This window comes from Manis javanica, chromosome 2 (assembly GCF_040802235.1).
Source record: "Manis javanica isolate MJ-LG chromosome 2, MJ_LKY, whole genome shotgun sequence".
NCBI lineage: Eukaryota > Metazoa > Chordata > Mammalia > Pholidota > Manidae > Manis > Manis javanica.
This window is the reverse complement of record NC_133157.1, coordinates 100095613-100113937: the sequence shown is the minus strand read 5'-3', so window position 1 is coordinate 100113937 and position 18325 is coordinate 100095613. Positions and strand designations below refer to the sequence as shown.

The window sequence follows — 18325 nt, the reverse complement described above, 5'->3', positions numbered from 1 at the left end:
CCTTAATTTGAGACTGTTTTACAAATAGATACATAGCTTATTAAATAGCTTACACTGCCTTTGAGACATAAAGAGTGAGGTGAGATTCATTAACAAATGTTATCATTCCCTCATATTATTTCCAATGGAATTTCTGGTCTTTACAATCTAATTTTAATAAGCTATGTTGAACAAAAAGATAAGGTAAAATCTTCTGTGTCAGTGATCAAATCCGAGTTTAGGTTAATTCTCAGGTTTATCACACCTCGAGCTTGGCCTGTGGCTCATCCTGTTTCAAGAACAACTCATTCCTACGGAGTATTTCCACAGTCTGCAAATATCACACTTAACTACAGCAGAACAATAAATTGCTATTTCTGAGGGCCAAATCCCCAGTTCTTTCAAATAACTGATTTGATAAAACAAACCTGTTAATGGGTAAGTTTCAGATGTAGGTAGAAAAATGGACAATTCCTTGGAAATAAATGTTGCCACAACAGAATCTAAAATGTCTGATACTATTTCAGGGTAGAAAATTGAGATAAAATACCTGTCTTGGAGGAAAAAAAAGACTAGGAAGAGGGAAGAGGCTGTGTTACAAAAGGTAGAGAGGGTATGGGCTGAGCTGGATTAGCTTAGATTGAAGACAGACCAAAGAAAAATCAGGGGCAGAGGTTTCTTGTCAAAGGCCCAAGAAAGGCCCGGGGATCAGGGCCAAGCTTCGTCGTCAGAAAAAACATCTTTGGGATATGCTCTATGGCAACAGGATTCCCCTGCACAAATAGAATCCTGTTATGTTAGAGGTAAATGGGCTTTAAGCACAGAGTCCATCCCTCTTACTTCACAGATGAGGAAAGGCAAGCCCAGGTTGAACACTTGAGCCCACAGCTCCTTAGAAGCTGAGTCCCTGCTAGAACTTAAGATCACAATGGATTCCTAAAGGCATCCACCCCATTAACTAAGCAAGTCTCCCAAGGGGACTATGACTCCCAAGGGGACTAAGTCTCCCAAGGGGTCAACACAGACTGGCTCGAAGCAGAGTAAGTTGAGAGCATGATCAGGTAGGCCTTGTGCCTTTAACCCCTCGTAAATTCAAGAGTCTGTCAGCTAAGGCCTTCTATTGTCTGGTTGCATGCACTAGAGATGTAAAGGTGAGCCAGTGCTATAGGTTTCTGGATGAGCCAGGTAACAGAAACATTTGGAAATATTCCAGAGAACTCAGTTAGGGTAGTAACATTAGGAGCTAGTAAGACATATGACAACTAGCTCTGGTGGCTGGGGTCACTTGCCACTGTAGGGGTAGACATGCCCTTGCCACTTCATCTCTTCTTCTTGGTTTGATGCTAGCCCACTATGACACGCAGCTTGATGAACACTTATTGAACACACTGTTATGATGACAGAGGTGTGAACCAGGGCTGCAGCTGAAACTCTCATTGTCCACTTCAGGGCAGTGACCCTAAACTAGCTCTGTCTGGCACCCCTGAAGGGTAGCATCTCTCCTTAGTTGCCCTTAGACATGGGCTTGGTATTGATCTGGTGACACAAACCAACCTATTTCCACCATTTGCATGGATGCAACTGGGGCTGCCTTCACTAATGGAGAACTTCACTTTATACATCTTCCCTGGCAAGCAGGCTATGAAGTTAGCATGTGTATTTATTGAGGTTGCCAGATGGAATGCAAGAAGGCTCTAAATTATTTGTGCTAAATTTATGTAAAGGTGGTTTGGAAGTGAGCCCAGATATGAGTATACAATGGACAAAGTTTACAGAGTTGTGACACAAAGTCCCAAGAGTTGTGGGGATGTCAGAAAATATTTGGCAATCAGGACATTTGCCTGCAATGTTAATACATTTTATACTTCTAACTCCAAACCAGATTATGGAGATGTGTGTGAGACAGTAAGAGAAGCTTTCAGTCAAGCACTATCTCTGCATATTTTTTGAGATTTAGCTAAAGCTACTCACATGTAGAAATCTAGGCTTTTAAAAATAGAGGTTTTTAGAAGGAAAAATGTAAGTTTGACTCCATAATCCAGGAAAATCAAGGAATTTAACATGTAAATGAGAAGTTTAAGTGTGCATTCTTATACTCTGAGTAAGTTAAGAGCTGTTCCTAAAGTGCTAACGGGTTCTTCTGCACTAGATGAACACACTGAAGATGCCTCACCAGATGTCAGTTGGTTCATCCAATTCGGCAAATGGTACCTGAGCACCTAATATATACAAAACACTGATAGGCTCTGCAAGTGGTAGAAAGCAATATCAGGTTCTGTTCTTGAGCGTCTTATGAACTAGTTGGATGATAGAATATTAGTGATTATGACATAATACAGGATATTATATTGTGCACTAACACAGTGCTTGGGGGATGTCAGAGGACAGAGAAAGAGATTTGGTAGTTGGTTAACAGAAATAGCTTTATGATGGGAGCATCATTTCAGATGGAACCAGGATGGTGTGCCACATTTTGACAGGGAGACAGGTATATGAAGGGCATTTACCCTTCACACATTTGTAAGCTGTGGTGGGGGAGAAAAGCAGGGGTGAGTTTGGAGAAGTATAAGGTAACCATCACGGCTGGAATACCTAAGGGAGACAGACCAGAGAGCCAGGTGTGAGTTCATCATGGAAGGCTGGGGAGCACAGACAGAAGCAAGTAGGAAATGGGGAACTCTCAATGTCCCTAAGCAGAGGGAAAGATCTAAGAGAGTCCCTTTACAAGGCTAGTACAAGCACAAGGGAGAGCTTAAAAAGTGTTAGAATTTGAGTGGTAGCAGAAATGTTACAGAATAGATACAAGGGCTATTGCAGATGGGTAACTTCCAGGCCTTTAAACTGACTAGAATAGAGGGGCAACTAGGAATCAGGAGACATTCCAGAGTTTTGTTTAGATAAATAGGAAAGGAAGAACTCAATAAGAGAGAGAAAAAGCAGAAGAGAAGGGGAAGGTACAAAATTTGATTTTTCACTGTGGCAATGATCTATCGGTTGCACCATGCAGAAAGGATTTGGAAGTTTGAGTCCAAGGCTTAGGTCAGCCGTAGGGCTAGACAGAAATTTGGGTATTATCTGATCTGAAGGCTAAGATCCAAAAGGCAATTCAGGGAGAAGACACTGGGGGCAAACACAAAGCCCTGGCAAATGTCTGTGTTTCAGTGTTGGAGGAGAAAGAGAAACCAGCCAAAAAGAGAAGAGGTCAGAGAAGTGGAGAAAACCAAGATGGTGCACGTCATGAGGAGCCAGTGAGAACCGTCCAACATGCAGACAATGACCAAGGGTGTATAGTGCTGTATAAAGTCTGAAGAAATTAGGGCCAGGAAAAAGCCAGTGGTTTGGGGTATTAGAAGAGTAACTGGAATACAGCATTTGAGCAGTTTCCATCAACCCGAGGGGACAGCAATGATGTTGGAAAGAGTGATGTAAAAAGGTGGAGTTCTGGAGTGTAGGCACCACGTCCAATACCCTGGGCAAGAACAGGAAATGGGGAGAGACAGAGAGAGAGTGTTTGAAGGGTAACAAGGTCAAGAAGGATTTCTTTTATGTGTGAATGGGAAAGTCCTACAGAACCTAGTTGTCCTGTGGAAGCCCACAGTGGTCCCACAAGAAGGAAAGCAAGCTATTCCGCTGGGGCTCCCAGTCACACATGCTGGCAGTTCTCTCAGAGGAGGACGGAGCTGGCAGTACTCCTGAAGGGCTGCAGATATGACTGCATCATGTTAGCTCCCTCATGAGAGGGAGGAGGAGGAAAAGGCCAGAAGGGAATCTTTCCTGTGTGGCTGTGCTGAGGGCCTTCCCACACACTCGCTTCTCATCGTAGCCACCGAGAATCTCCTTCACTATTGGCAAATAGGTCATAACCAGAAATGGGGGAAAGACAAGGCCACCAGAAACAGAGGGAAATGGATGAGAAGAGGATCAACCATCCATTTAGAAACACTTCTTTTCCCAGCTGGTTTCCCTCTGAATTTGTAATATAAAATCCATGTAGAGTCCTGTTTCTCGAACACGGCACCACCTGGCTTAGCCGACTGGGAAGGGCTGATGGGCCCCTGCCACAATGACCACCATGTTACTGGCTTCTGCCTTGAATAAAGGGTGGGCTGGCTTGTGGTCTGAACATACGGAATGTATATGTATGTCCTCAGGCACACCTGGGGGAAATAATGATGTTTTTAAAGCCATTCATGCTATCAAGTTTGTGACACTGAGTTAGCATCTTCCATGAGACTCCCCAGAAACTCCACCCATCTAGATTTTTAGAAGCTGCAGTCACAACATGGAACCAGCTAGCTTATTATGAGAACATTTCAAAAGTTCTTTTTGGTGGAATACATGCTGAGCATTAGATACTATCTCTGTTGTGGATATGTGCAGTGCTTCTGAAATATTTATAAGCGCCTCCTAAGGATACAGACATTATTGTTTACAGCCTGGACTTATTTTAAGGAACAAACCTGCGGAAGCACTTCCTGTTAGAGGAATACCTAGGCTTTATTTAACATATTTCTTTTGTTTTCAGAAGATACTTCCACCTGCATTATCTCATCAAAACTGTACTATGGAGATAGACAGAGGAAGGAAGGCATTTTTTTTCTTTAGAAAGAGAAGGGGAAGAAATGCATTAAGGCTGCATTTAGGTCATGGTGTCCCATCAGACCCTGATGTTGTATCTTCCTGAGCCACATTGCTTAACATTAACAAAACCATGTCTTTAACAGTGCCATAATCAAGCCATTCACAGATTGCCACCCAGCCCTGAAGCCCTGCATCCGGCCTCACAGATGGGAATGAATGGCAGAGGTGCAATCATTATCCATGTCCCTAATTCTCACCAGAACACTTTTCACAGGAACTGCTAACATCGTCCCCTGACAATCAGGAATCCCCGGCTAGCACTAATGAACACGCACACACAGCAGGTATGAGGCCACACAGCTAAGGAGGGAAATGGGGATGTGTCATGAAGATGGAACCAATCTACCTGAATGACCACTCAGCAGTGTTTCCAGCCAGGGACAAAGAAATTGGCACTGGAATAAAGGGTCAGAAAAATGAAACACTTTTTCCTTGGGAGAAAAAAAAAATCTTCACTCAGAGCTAAAAAGCCTTCCTTTCCATCAGCCTAGTGTCAACAGCCTTCATTGCAAAATAAAATTATGGGCTGGCCCTTGTAGAAGTGAAGAAGAAGCTAGGGCTTCTTCTGGCTCCACTAGAGCCAAGGCTGAAACACGCTGCAGTCACAGTGGAGGACAGGCAGGCTCAGTCACTCTCCAGATAACCAGACATGCCCCCTTTAATGAATTATTCCCTCTTCCCCAGATTGCCTACTGCGATTAGAGACTCTAACTCAGGGAAACACAGTTTTCTCCATCCCCACTTTTCAGATTTCGATTTCAATAAAATCTTCAGCTGTTGAGTTCAATTCAACTAGTGCCTATCATGGGCAAAGCATTCTGTGGATTTGGGGAGGGCTAAAATAGAGCTGAGACATGGTTTCTACCTTCACAGAGCTCACCACCCAACAGTGAGACAAACTCTTACCTCTACAGTTAGAAGCAAGAACTTAAACAGATGGGTGGTGGCAGAGAAACACAAATACAGGCAGACTGTCTAATGAATGGAGATCTGTCACTTCTAATGGCTGATGTTTTTTCAAAAGAGAGGATTGATCTAGAAATTAAATTTTTAATATATTTTAATCATCTTTTCTAAGACCAAGTTTGTTAACAAATAAATGCACACTTAATTTTTCAAGAATGCACAGACAGGTATGAACTGAAATAAAAGGGAAAACAGCAGTCTCATTCAGCCAGGGGTCTCTCCATCTAAAAAACATCACCCCAAAATGGACAAAGTCAAGCTACCAAAGTTGAGAGGCTTTGTGTCCTTTATTTTCTTTGAGTCAACAGTGTGTTCTTTTTTCTTTAAATTTGGGAATTTAATGCCTTAAATTTTTTAAAATGTCATCTTTCTAGGTCTAAGATGTTAACCACACCTTAGTTTTTCCATGCCATTTCACTGATTACTTCTGTCTTACACAATAGCTGCCCTGCAACCAGAACAGAGCATCTGGTGGTTGGAGACTCAGATAAGGAGTTGGAATCACGAATGTACTGACTGACCTTTGCCACCCATGGCTGCTCGAAAGCAATGTAAGAACTTGAAGAAGGAGTCATTTCTCATACAATTTTAGCCTGAGACATGCCAGTCTATCACAGAAACAACAAGCCATCACCTCCAACCTGGCCAGCTGATTATACAAGTATCAGAGCAGATAAAAACAAAATACTCTAGAGCGTCTGTTTCTTCTCAAAAAAAACACTTTCCCATTTCTTATAGGAATCCAGTGCCTTGAGCAAACATTCTCTTTTTCACCCTTACGTAGTCACCACAGCAAATAAAAATATCTCAGTTTTACAAATGGGGAGCTGTGAGAGAACAAAACTTTCCTGATACTTGCTGAGATTAAGTAAATGAGCAGTGCTTGGAAGACAGGCCAGCCTTCTTGCTTCCTAGCCTGAGTGAAACCGCTGCAGCCAACTGCATAAACCGAAGCCTTGTGCTGCTTGGTTACCAGGCTTCAAATAAATATTGCATTTATGTGCTTTGTGCTTGAGGGCTCCATCAACCAAGGAACCAGAATTTAGATATCTTCCCCCAGGATTTCCTTCCTAATTTAAGGCAACTTGCAATGGGAAATCACCAATTGGTTGGAAGTTTCTTGTGCTTCCTTAACCTGATTAAGGAGTTTAAAAATTAAGTCATTTCTCAGAATAAGTTGGTTTACATTTAAACTTTTGTATGAGGTACTTCATGGAAGGAAATGGCTTCTTGAATAAAAAATAAACTGGCAACATTTCAGAAGGATTTTCTCATTCAAAAGGAGCATCCCAAGCTCTCATGGATCACAAAGTTCAAAAGATATTTCGTGCAGCAGCTGAACTTTTGAATTCAGATAATTTTTTCTAAACCTCAGTGCTGTCAACTGTAAAATGGGGATGACAGGAAGATGAAGTGAGATTATGTGCACAGAGGGCTTAGCAAGTGCCACAGTGGGTACATATACTATATACTATACACTTACATTATACACTTCATACTATAGTGAAGACACCACAGTAAGAAGCAGCCAGGATCAATCCTTTCTAAACATTCTACTGATCACTTAAAAGAGAAAAAAAAACATGTTGACTGAATAAGATACAGGATGTGTACAATATAGACCTGGGCTTGATGGGAGGAAATCCATGTTACAAGTCAATTAAGTAGACAGAAGCCAAAGACTTTCTTTTCTCTCTGCTCTTCTGCAGAGTTCTGAATGCAGGCAGTTCACTTTCTAAGCTATCTGTAAAGATGAAATGATTTCAACTATAAGTCAGCATGTGTCTGGCATGCTTCAGTCAATCTGAGAGTTACACTAACCTCATGCCATCCCTAACTGACCCAGATACCAGACACAGTTCGATCAACCAGAGGATAGCAGAAAAGATCTCTTTTTGAGGTGCTATGTTCTGCTGAGTCACTCACTCATAATCAGGATTGACTGCAAACACCCTATTAAGAGGCATTTGGAACCTGATCTGAGCACTCATCTCCCCTCTTGTTCTTTGGGCTCATACTAAAATGGTAGTTAGTTAAGTTTATTTTATAGCCTCCTTTACAAGCACACATACACACGCACATATGTGTTTGTCTGTGTGCTTCTGCCGAAGTATGTCAGCATGCATGCAAGTAACGAGTTATACACTGGAAAGAAAGGAGGTGAGAATATGCATGCAGGCTGAAGGCATATGTCTCACTTGGATCAGTTTTTAAGTGCCTGCTCCCCAAGCGAAATCTGGATGGAAATGCCATGCACACGTTGATTCAATGTGACAACATTTCAAGTAACCTTCTCTTTTAGCGTCTCATAAAGGTTGCTTCTTTCAAATTGCAGGGATGCCTAAGACACAACAATCTTTTAATACTCAAAATTGATTATAATCAAATTGATTGCTTGTAGTAGGAAATAATAAAGGAAATTAATTTTATTAAGCATGTGGGGTGGTTCTGTTCAAATTAAATCAGTGCTAATGGGGGAAAATTCAAAAGGAAGAAAGTAGATAATTATGTCTGAGAAGTAATGGAAGATGCCGTGGGTGACAGCAGCCACACTGGCCAGCAGTTCTGAGAAGGACTCATTCTTTCCCACTCAATAGGTTGTTAATTGAGTTGAGCTTGGGGGTCGTGCCTCTCACCTTGCCCATCTTGGGAAGTTACTTGAGATCATAACCAGGGATGAAAAGATGAAGAAAACTTAAGCAAAGGAAGAGTTTTCCCAATTTGCCTTGCATATAAAGCAGGCTTGAGACTGAAAACTTTGTTTATTTTAATATAACTGCAGCACATGTAACAAATACAAGATATTTCTACAGCAGTTGCTGAAAATAATTAGAAAATGCTTCAGTGGTACTTTGTTCTCTGATAAGAAAGGGAATAGTATGCATTTTTCTACCTCCATTCAAAAGGGTTTCACTGTATTCAAAATATACTACATAGAGACTTCTAGGACTAGAGGTTAGTTTTGTCTCACTTTGGAACTTGAGAAATTGAATCACAGAAGTCAGGAAAGTGGTTGCCCTTGAGGTCAGAGGTAAGTGACTGTAAGTGGACATACGAGATTTCTTCATAGGAAGTTGGCAATGTTTCCTCTGCAGGGGTCATGTGAATGGGCTTGCTTTGCAAAATTTTATCAAACTTTACACTTACTTTGTGTCTTTTTTTAGATATGTAATATACTTTAGTTAAAAGTGCATCTATTTCTATATTTCATACAAGAATTGGGAAAGCATTTTAGCCTAAGAATACCCACTGTTTTCCATAAAACAAGGACTTTCTTTGCTTTGTTCTAATGATGTTCTAAAACCCATGACTGGAACTTGAGTGAGGCACTCACTTCAGATACAAAAAGCCAAAAGCTCGCTAATCAAGATAAATAATACTATGATGCAACATTTAGAAAAATCAAAATTAATACAACAATCCATGCTGAACAAAGTAAATGAATGAAGGATCAAAACAGAAACCAAAAATGGAACTTGTATTGCCCAAATCATCAATAAATAACTAAGTGAACATTGTATAATTAAATTTGTGTAAATCATCAGATTGAGAAACCAAAGACCTTAACTTCCATTCAGTGAGTTTATACTCTATGAGAGTAAATGAAATGAGCAGTTTTGCAGTTTGTATTAACTGACAATTTTTAAAGTAGTATCAAAATAGCAACAGGAGATTTATTCCAACAAAATTCCAAAACTCGAATATCATCTCTATTTAATTATAATTTTATTGTAATTAAACTTCATATGAAGTTATAAGAGTGAAATCTTTCTTTGATTGCATCAAATTAGGAAAAAAACACCTATTCTCGGTTATACAAAGAAGAGATTACAAATCTGAATTACAGACAGAAATGCATCTATGCCATTTCAGCCTTCTGTCTTGGTGAAATCATGCAAAACAACACTGACAAATCAGGCACTGAAGTCAGGAACCTGTCAGTCAGCTTTCTTACTGAGCTTTCTCCCTGCAACACTACCAACTTTTTAGACACTTTTGGAACTTCACATTCATTTTCTTAATGTTTTTAACCTAATGTCTGTGAAATTTTTATTGCTCCCCAGATGAAGACATCTGATCTGAATGTAATCACACCTCTGTGCTCAGCAGTATTTGTCACAACCCATTATAAATTATCATGCTGATAGTTTGCATTGCTGGGAAACCGGAAAAGTTCCATAAATTCTAACTACTGTACCAGTGACATTCTTGTTTCTTATGCAGATATAAGGTTTTATGAGATTTAAGATGTCTGCCTCACCACTGAAGAAATCTGAATGGAGTACAATCTAACTCACTGTAAATACTGAAAATCATTTACAGTGTGCAATGGACATTGCTTTCTGAGAAATGCTCAGAGGTTTCTTTTTTCTACCTTTTCTGCTTTTACTTGTGCTTTGATGCTTCACAGGCACAGAGGATTTTGCTAGTGCAGAAGAGAGAAGCTATCATCCCTTCTTACCTAAACAGCTTCTCCTCCTTTAGAACATCGTCTAGCCACCTCTCTTACATCAACATAATAAAACGAGGCAGTATGTCTAGCTAGAAATCTTAGCACAATGTTAGCCCTGGAGACAGATGCTCTACTGCTCCACTGATTGATTGATGGACACCACACCATGTTCACTTAAAGAATTCAGGGACATATAATATTATGTCTTTAATGATATATATAAGGAAACTTGATTTAGTGGTGGCATAAACACAGATTGCTTGCTGCATTTTCAAGTATCAGATACAACTTACACATTCATTTTCCTTAATGATATATCTCTCCTGATATCCACTGTAAAACTTTGTGTAAGGTTAGATCCTCAGGTGGCTTATGTACAGGGTCAGTCTTGGTGCTATTCACATGAAAAGTTATGACTGTGTATACATTTCACTGTATTGTTAAAATTAAGAAACAGTTTTTTATTTAATTATAAATAAAACTATAAAAATGTAAATGAAAATATTTTTCCTACCAGGACTCATCTGTTTAATTACTTATCCATCCGTACACCTTACAAGAAAATTGTTTAGGTTCCAAGGATGTTTCTCAATAAGCAAATGTGCTAAGGATTTGATCTCTTGGGCTTTCACATAGTGAAAGTTGATTGTAGAAATACTGACAGTTTTGAGAGATAATGGAAGGTGTATTAAATGCAGTCTTCCATTACCAGGTCAATATATGTAGTCTGACATATGCTTAGTTTCTATTTCCAAATATTCTAACAATCAACAAATTGTTAAAGGTATACTAATAGTGCTAACTTCTTTTAAAAGGAACTTTTAACTTTTCAAAGGGTTTTCATATCCATGGCCCCATTTTATTTTACCAGAAACCATATGACATTGGTAAAGCAATTACTTTATTGCCATTAGACATATACTATAGCTAAACCAGGGAAAGCCACTAAATATCTCAAGTAAGACAAACAAATTGTTCTTAACAAGAATGACAACTAAAAGCTTACCAGCTCTTTGCATGTGGCTTACTGCACCGAATTTCGTATCATCTCAAATACATTTTTGGAAGTAGCTTAACATAATTACAAAAAAAAAAAAACCCACCAAAAAACAAAAGCTACGCATCTGTACACCCAACATAAACTTTTGAAGTCTATGAATTTGTTCCTCCAAGAATTTCTGTTTTTCATTTTGTAATTTTTGTAGGGCATGATAACTTAAAAGAAAGCTGTGGATTCTTCTCACAGCCTTTATAAAAGGTTGTAAGAACTGTGCACATTTGTAGAATCTCAGTTGCAACCTCAACCTTCAACAATAACCAGGAGTCATGTGGGCCAGCCTGAAAAGACAGTGACCGCAATGTCTTCAATACATGGTTCCTGGAATTTTCATTGATAAAAACAATCAGTAACAACATCTTAAAACATGGCACAAAGATATGGTCTATAAATCTAATCTCCATGGACTTCATCAGATTAAATATATCAGCCTTTCAAGGCTGGCCAGGAGTGGCACCTTCACAGAGCACAACCCTCAGTAGCTACAAGTAAGAAATCACTTTACTCTGTGACCATGTCAGTGTCTTGAATTTGCTGATTTCACTCAACTTGTCCCTTCCTATAAATTATAATTATCCTGTTTTCTTATCACCTTTAAAAAGGAAAACTCAGAATGTGCCCTTCATCCCACAGTTCTCCACCTTACATCATGATATGGCAAATAATTACTTAAGGCATATCATGTGCCCAACACTGTTGTAAGTACATTGCATCTATTATCTCACTGAACTGGCTTCCTTGCTTACATTTTTAATCCAGTTGTGAGCTGGAGTTGGCCTGCACCAGCTCGCAAGGTCCAATTGTGCACATATCTTGGCAAGTCTATGCAGAGTAGGCATTACATGGATAGTTTGAAATAGACCATGGCGGGAATATGTACACTACAGAAATTGGTGAATATTACAAATTGGGACATGACTCATCCCCTCCCAAGATCTAGTTGTCCAACATTTACCAGCACATCACTGCTAATAATCAATGATTATTCTGAGTTATTCGGCTATTACATTACACATAAACATGGCCATGATTTTCAGATCAGGAATTAGCAAACATAAGTTTATTGAAATCTAATAGCACCTTGTTTGGAGGATAAATTTAATAACATTACTTCATTATGTTTAACCAATATGTTTTACTTAAGTTTATTAAATGTATCTCCTATAGCAGCTTAAGTATTGTCAAAAAGCAAAAAATAAAATAAGCTAGAATAAAATAAAATGAAAGAGAACAAGTCTCCAGGTTCTCTACTTGGTTGACACATTATAACAATAGCTATACAGAATATTGTCAAAAAATAACACAATGAACTCTCCTTTTCCTAGCAGTACCTGGAATACTCTATTAATGGCAACTTCCACGTAAGGTTTAATAGTCAATATAATGCCTGAAAGCACTTCTGAATCACAAAGCAAAGATTAAATTGGAGTCAGCATAATTTTATGGTGCTGTAGTATATGCTGATTATTAGGAAATTGATCAACAGTATATGAATGTATGCTAATTCTCTGGCACCAGAATGTTGACTTAGCCAAATGACCTCATTTCCCTACCAATGTAATATTAGTTTACTCCACCAACTCACCAGGTTGTAGAGGAGTTCCTTCAGGTGGGGACATTTTCATACAATTCTTTTCTTCCCTAAAAGGGCTATGTGTTTACAAATAGAATATTTTTTAAATGTATCTGCATAATAATGTTTATATCCAATGGGAATAGCAGCCTATGTACATTGTATATAATGATATCCAAGTGACCCATTTTAAAATGTGAGAGAACATATCAGTCCCTATAAAACAGTTTAGAATTGAGATTCAAATAGGTTATATATCAAATATATTATTATTTTTCTTTGCTGAAACTATATATTTAGATGTCATTAAAGATCGATATTCATGTTCAAGTCTGGAGAATATGCCATGTATAATGTGGCAGAATAGAATGATTTGGACAAGACAGACACAGCTGGTCTGCTGGATGCCAGCCAGAAGAGCAAACCTGAATCCAGGTGGGCTGCTGCCTGCAACATTAACATATGCTTTCTGCACTGTTGAAAGCAAAAACTACGCACCAGGTCTTTCACACAAAGGGAGGAAGTATAATTTAGACTGTCTCTATGGTGGGAATGTTTTCTATTAATGAAATCTGGCATACAAATTGATTCTTAGTTACTTAGCAATAGGAGATTGAAGACTAAAGCAGATGGATGAAATACTGAGTCATATTTGAGTCCTACTGTAGTCACAACAATTGTTTTCTAGCATGTTCCATAACATATTTGCAATCATTGATTATGAAAATCCCTCATCCAACTTAGCCTATATGCATTATTTCTGTTCAATGACAATTTGCTTTTGACATGTCAAATGCAGTACGATAAATACATTTCCTAAATCATGTTTAAACAGGGTACCATAGATTTACTTTTTTAAAAATCTAACCTTCTTCATCTCTTTATGAAATATGTTAATGAATATTTACTAAATATTTAAGTGAGAGTTTGGGTTTCTAGTTCTTCCTCTTTCCAGGAAAAAAAAATGAACACACATGCATTTCTTAACAAAAGAGTTCCAAAACTGAAGTGTTAACAGGAAAAAGAATATGGCAAGACTGCCCATATAAATATAATCTTCCTAGTTGGGGGAACTCAGAAATCACTTAACATAATTCAATTTCCATACCACTGACATATGATCTGGCCTGGACTGTACTCGCTCCTGGATCCATTTATATCTCCTACTGTACACGCAGACTTTCCCCTTAGACATCGGTGACCACTAGGTGGTGGTGTGGTACCCTGTTCAAACATGGTCCCACTTACTTGCAGTCTCTGTCCTCCAAATCGAAGTGGGGGTTGAAGTTGATCATAATTCTCTGGTATGGGTCAGGAGCCTGAATCAGCCATTCACATTTTTCACTCGGGTGGTAAGAATGAGGATAGCCAGGAGATGTAAGGTACCCGGGGCTTTCAATCTTTATAGTATCACCACATTTATCTGCAATAAAAATAACATTTTAGTAGCTCTTTTCCTGACAATCAGTTAGGTATTCTAGCTTTATATATACATTACTGATTATTCAGCATTCCATAACTCAGAGAAGATTCTTCAGGATCAGAGGGTACTAAGGGCAACACCCCATCAGTGAACCCTCTTGATCTCAGGAAAGTTGGCTCACATGGGAAGAGGACCAAGCTGTGACAGGGCTCCACCTCTACCCCCTGGCCAAGTCGCATCCCAAGAAAAAGTCTTCTAGTCTTAAAAACATTAAATCCCCTCCATGGATGTTAACATGATCCCCAGGGAGTCCCTGCTAGACTTAATTATCCCCCATGAAGTGTAATCACATTAAGTAGCAAGTTCTAAATAGAAAGTGACTAAAAGATGCCATTCCACCCCTAGTGTCGCTTTTTGATGTCAAGTCTGGTCTATGTCATTGATCAGTGGGGACTGTCATCCAAGACTTCAACTGGCTCAAAGCCAAAATTTTTTTTTTATCTGCTCATAAATCTAAATGATTTTGGGTTATCTCTTTTCTTGAGATCCAGATCAACAGAGAACAAAGTACATGTAGTGAAGCAGAAATAATTCTGCTCTACTGCTCCAAGTAAAGTTCTTCAATCTTGGAGACCAGATCAAAGCAGCCAGGCAGAAAGAAGAATAAACAGACACCTAGCATTAATTCATATTACCTACACACTGGAAAAAAACCCCACCACACTGAGGTCTAGGTATCACATATGGTAAGCCACATTCTCATGCTCTGGGAGAGGTGAGCTAACTAGTTTTAAGCCTTCATGTCAAAAAACCCAAATGTTGAAGCAATTCACTGAGAGCCAAATAAACCAGTCTCTGGACTGCTTTATTGTTCAGTGTAGATTCTCATTGTCACTTTTTATGATGGATTTAGTACCAGAGAGCCTCAGCCTGAAATGCTGCCACATTTATTGATGCTTAATTTTGAGCAATAAAAATTCGGTGCATAAACTATGTAAGAGGAACAGGTATGAAAGCAGTGAAATATACAAGCCTATCAATCACAGATTTTCAGTAATGGTATATATAGATTTTAATATTGCATCTAATAGATTCCCTGTGGAAAGAGAATGGCATTCTTTGCTCTCAGCATGAATTTATAAATCTACAGAATTTTATTACAGGAAAACCAGGTCAAATGGAAATGAAAGATGAAGTGCACATCAAAAATGCATAAAGCTACATGCATTACAGAAATCATTTCCCATAAATTAAAAAGAAGACAATATAAATTATATTGTTTTTCTCAATTGCTAGACATTTCTGACTATGTTTCTTAGACCAGGGGTAGCCTTATACTAGTTTCCCCTGCCTTGGTTTTTAAAAGCGTGAGATTTGCCAAGAAGAAATGTTGCAACTGGAGTTCAGGATCTCAGCTAATGATTATATTGGACTTTGTTATGTGATTCTACTGAGGCTCTTGCATTATTTTAAATATGCAGAAAACTTGGAAAGTGACCCCATCTCATTACATCTCCTCCAGCTCTGTACAAACATCATGGCAATGTCTGGCATCTGTTAGAGTGAAATAAAACAGCACTGCCTCTAGTCACTCGACAGAGTCACTTCAGAAGACATTTAGGTGGATTCAGTAACACACCAGAGCTCTTTAATCTGTGACTTCTGAGAAAGTGACAGTGTAATAAGATAATGTGGACTGCTAGACTCTCTGGCTCTGTTAAATCTCCCTAACAGTTGATTAAGAAAGAGCAATTTCTAATGACTCTGAACCATTAGTTCTAAATAAGGCTAATGAATTAATTTAGCAGACACTGGTACTCAGGGGTGGACATGGCTTTGAGAGGTCTGCTGAGTTACAGAGGCATTTCCTAGCTCTGGTCACTACAAGCACAGCAACTAGTTAAAGCTGGACTTCAACCAGTCCAGCTCATTGACTAGAGAGAAGCTTAGGTTCTCAGCATTCCCAGATTTCAGCTAAGAAATTTAAAATATATGTATTTCTTAAATATATATATTGATACTTCATATGAATGTACACACCACACACCCACCCACCCAGGGAGTTCACATCCTGAAGTCTGAAAGCTATCGGCATTAAGTTTCAAATCATCGTGTGAACACCTCCACTACTCCACTACCGATTTAATCTAGAGTCGTGGAGGGTAGACGTTGGGTTACTGTAATTTCTAAAGTCTAACCACTTGACCTCTTTCAATTGGAAGAGAATGTAATTTCATTCCCTGGCAGATTATAGGGAGATGCCACCAACCCAGCTTCATTAACAAATTGAACTAACTCCACATTCACAGTTCTGTGTGTGCGCTTTACTTCCAAGCGTATCTTTTAGAACGCTACTTGGTAGTTGCCCAGGGAAATCTATTGCTTCAATCACAAACCCTCCAAAAAGCATATTAGAGAGATTAACTTGTATCATAAAGATGTGATTAAAAATTCCTCTTGGTATGAACCCCCCCACCTGTGGTCTCTTATTAAAACAATATACTACAATAAGTAGTGGATATTCTTTCTTCTAATTACTTTGATTGAAATCTATGCCAGACAAAAATAAATATTTGATAGTTAATAATTGGTGAAGACTTACTGTAAAGATCATTTCATACCCTCGCCTTCACCTACCTTACACTGTCAGTCAAACATGCCTACAAACAGATCACATTTTAAAACACATTATTTAGGTTAGAGGATACTGTTTATAACCCAGCAGTCTTTCATTTACTTAACAGTGAGTGGTTTTAAAAGCTAAGTGGAAAATGCAGCCAGGTTAGGGATTTTCAGATATCTTGGTGCCTTCCACTGTCTATGTATCAGATTCCTTTATTGACACTCTGTAACTTTTCATTCATACCCCAGATGGATTAGGGACGATTTACAAAGGCGAGGAGGGAGTTCCATCTACCAACAAACAGCTCTCTCTAGCAAGCACCATAAGATGAAACAGTTTAGGGAAGCTGGAAGAGAACCAGGAAGTTCTCCTGGTAAAGTGTTCATTAACTATCAACAGCCATCAGATTTTTGAAAGGAGTCTCATCTAATTGCCTTTGGGAGGAAACATTCAGATAATTGGTGTGCTGATCTGGGAAGGTAGGCGGCTCTGCCTTGTAACAGAGGTAGGAAACCCCCGAAGCCAAACCAACTTGAGGAGGGAGCCGGAGGAGTTGCAGTTTGCCTGCCCTAAGCCAGTGATCTGTTTCTCCGCCTGGTCAAAAGTTGCCTTCGCTCGGGAGGTGGCTCTTCCCGGCTCCTCTCGGCAGCTCTGCGCGGGTTCCAGGCCGGACCGGACAGCAGGAGCCCCGGGCGCCGCGCTGTCACACGCGCCTCCGCCTGTCACTTACCGTTGCGAAAAGCGCTGGCCGGGGCAAGGAAGAGGGCGAGGGCGAGGGCGGCGCAGAGCAGCGGCAGCCCCCTCTCCATGCTCCCTTCGCGGGATCCCCAGGCAGACGCGGGAGAAACGAGAGCCAGGCGGAGATCTCAACAACCCACAGCGCTTCCACGACGCCTGGCGCTGTAAAATCCTCGAGGAGTCCTCCTTGGAGAAAGGAAAGCAGCGAGGCACTGCCTGGATCCCAGAGAAACGCTTCTCTTTTTGTGTCTCAAGTCGCCTGCATCCTGTCATTTAGCTCCGGTTTCCTCTCTCTTTTCCCACACTTGTTCCTCTTCCAGGAGCCACTGCCCGGGCCATGTCTCAAAAGGGGGTGGGGCAGGGCGGGGGAGGAGGGGGGCAGGGAAACACACGCCAAAGCCAATTTCCAGAAAGGAAAAAAAAAAAAAAAAAGAAATCCGGCTTGTTGCTGGCCTCGTTGGAGCCGAGGAACCAGCGCCCAGGGGAGGTCCGGGTGTCTGCGCGGAGGAGAGGAGCAAGCAATGGAAAGATGAGCGGGGGAAGAGGAGTTTCACCGACTGCACCCCCACCTCCCCCACCGCCTCGGCCCTCCCCTCCCCTCCGGAGCCCTTCCCTCACTTCCTCCCGCCCCTCTCGGCACAGGCTCGCCACTAATTGCCTGACAGGAGACAGGGAGGAACAAGTTTCCCTGCGTGCGCTTTCCGCGTCCCTCTGTCGTTCTCCCCCGGAGGCCCTGCAGGGATCTCCACCCGGAGGGACGCGCTGGGGCTCTGCGCCCAGGGCGCGCGGGGGAGTGTATGGGGGGCATTGAGGTTGGTGCCACGAAGGGTCGGGCTAGCTACCTCGGCGTCCTGGCTCTGGACCCCGGTGGG

At 40.4% G+C, this 18325-nt stretch overlaps 1 protein-coding gene across 4 annotated transcripts in view; it reads right to left on the bottom strand.

Moving 5' to 3' along the window:
- The window catches only part of NRP1 (neuropilin 1), a 137605-nt gene extending 119673 nt beyond the window's left edge, over window positions 1-17932 (bottom strand). For 2 of the 4 annotated variants that reach the window (XM_073228961.1, XM_017677045.3), the window contains exons 1-2: window positions 17446-17930; window positions 13918-14092 (exon numbers count right to left, since the gene is read on the bottom strand). In XM_073228961.1, coding sequence (XP_073085062.1) covers window positions 13918-14092; window positions 17446-17524 — 254 coding nt within the window. In that variant the 5' untranslated portion in view covers window positions 17525-17930. Of the gene's footprint in view, window positions 1-13917; window positions 14093-17445 lie in introns of all 4 variants that reach the window. The other 2 variants (XM_073228962.1, XM_017677043.3) reach the window with 2 other exon arrangements.
- Window positions 17933-18325: the final 393 nt, after the last annotated feature.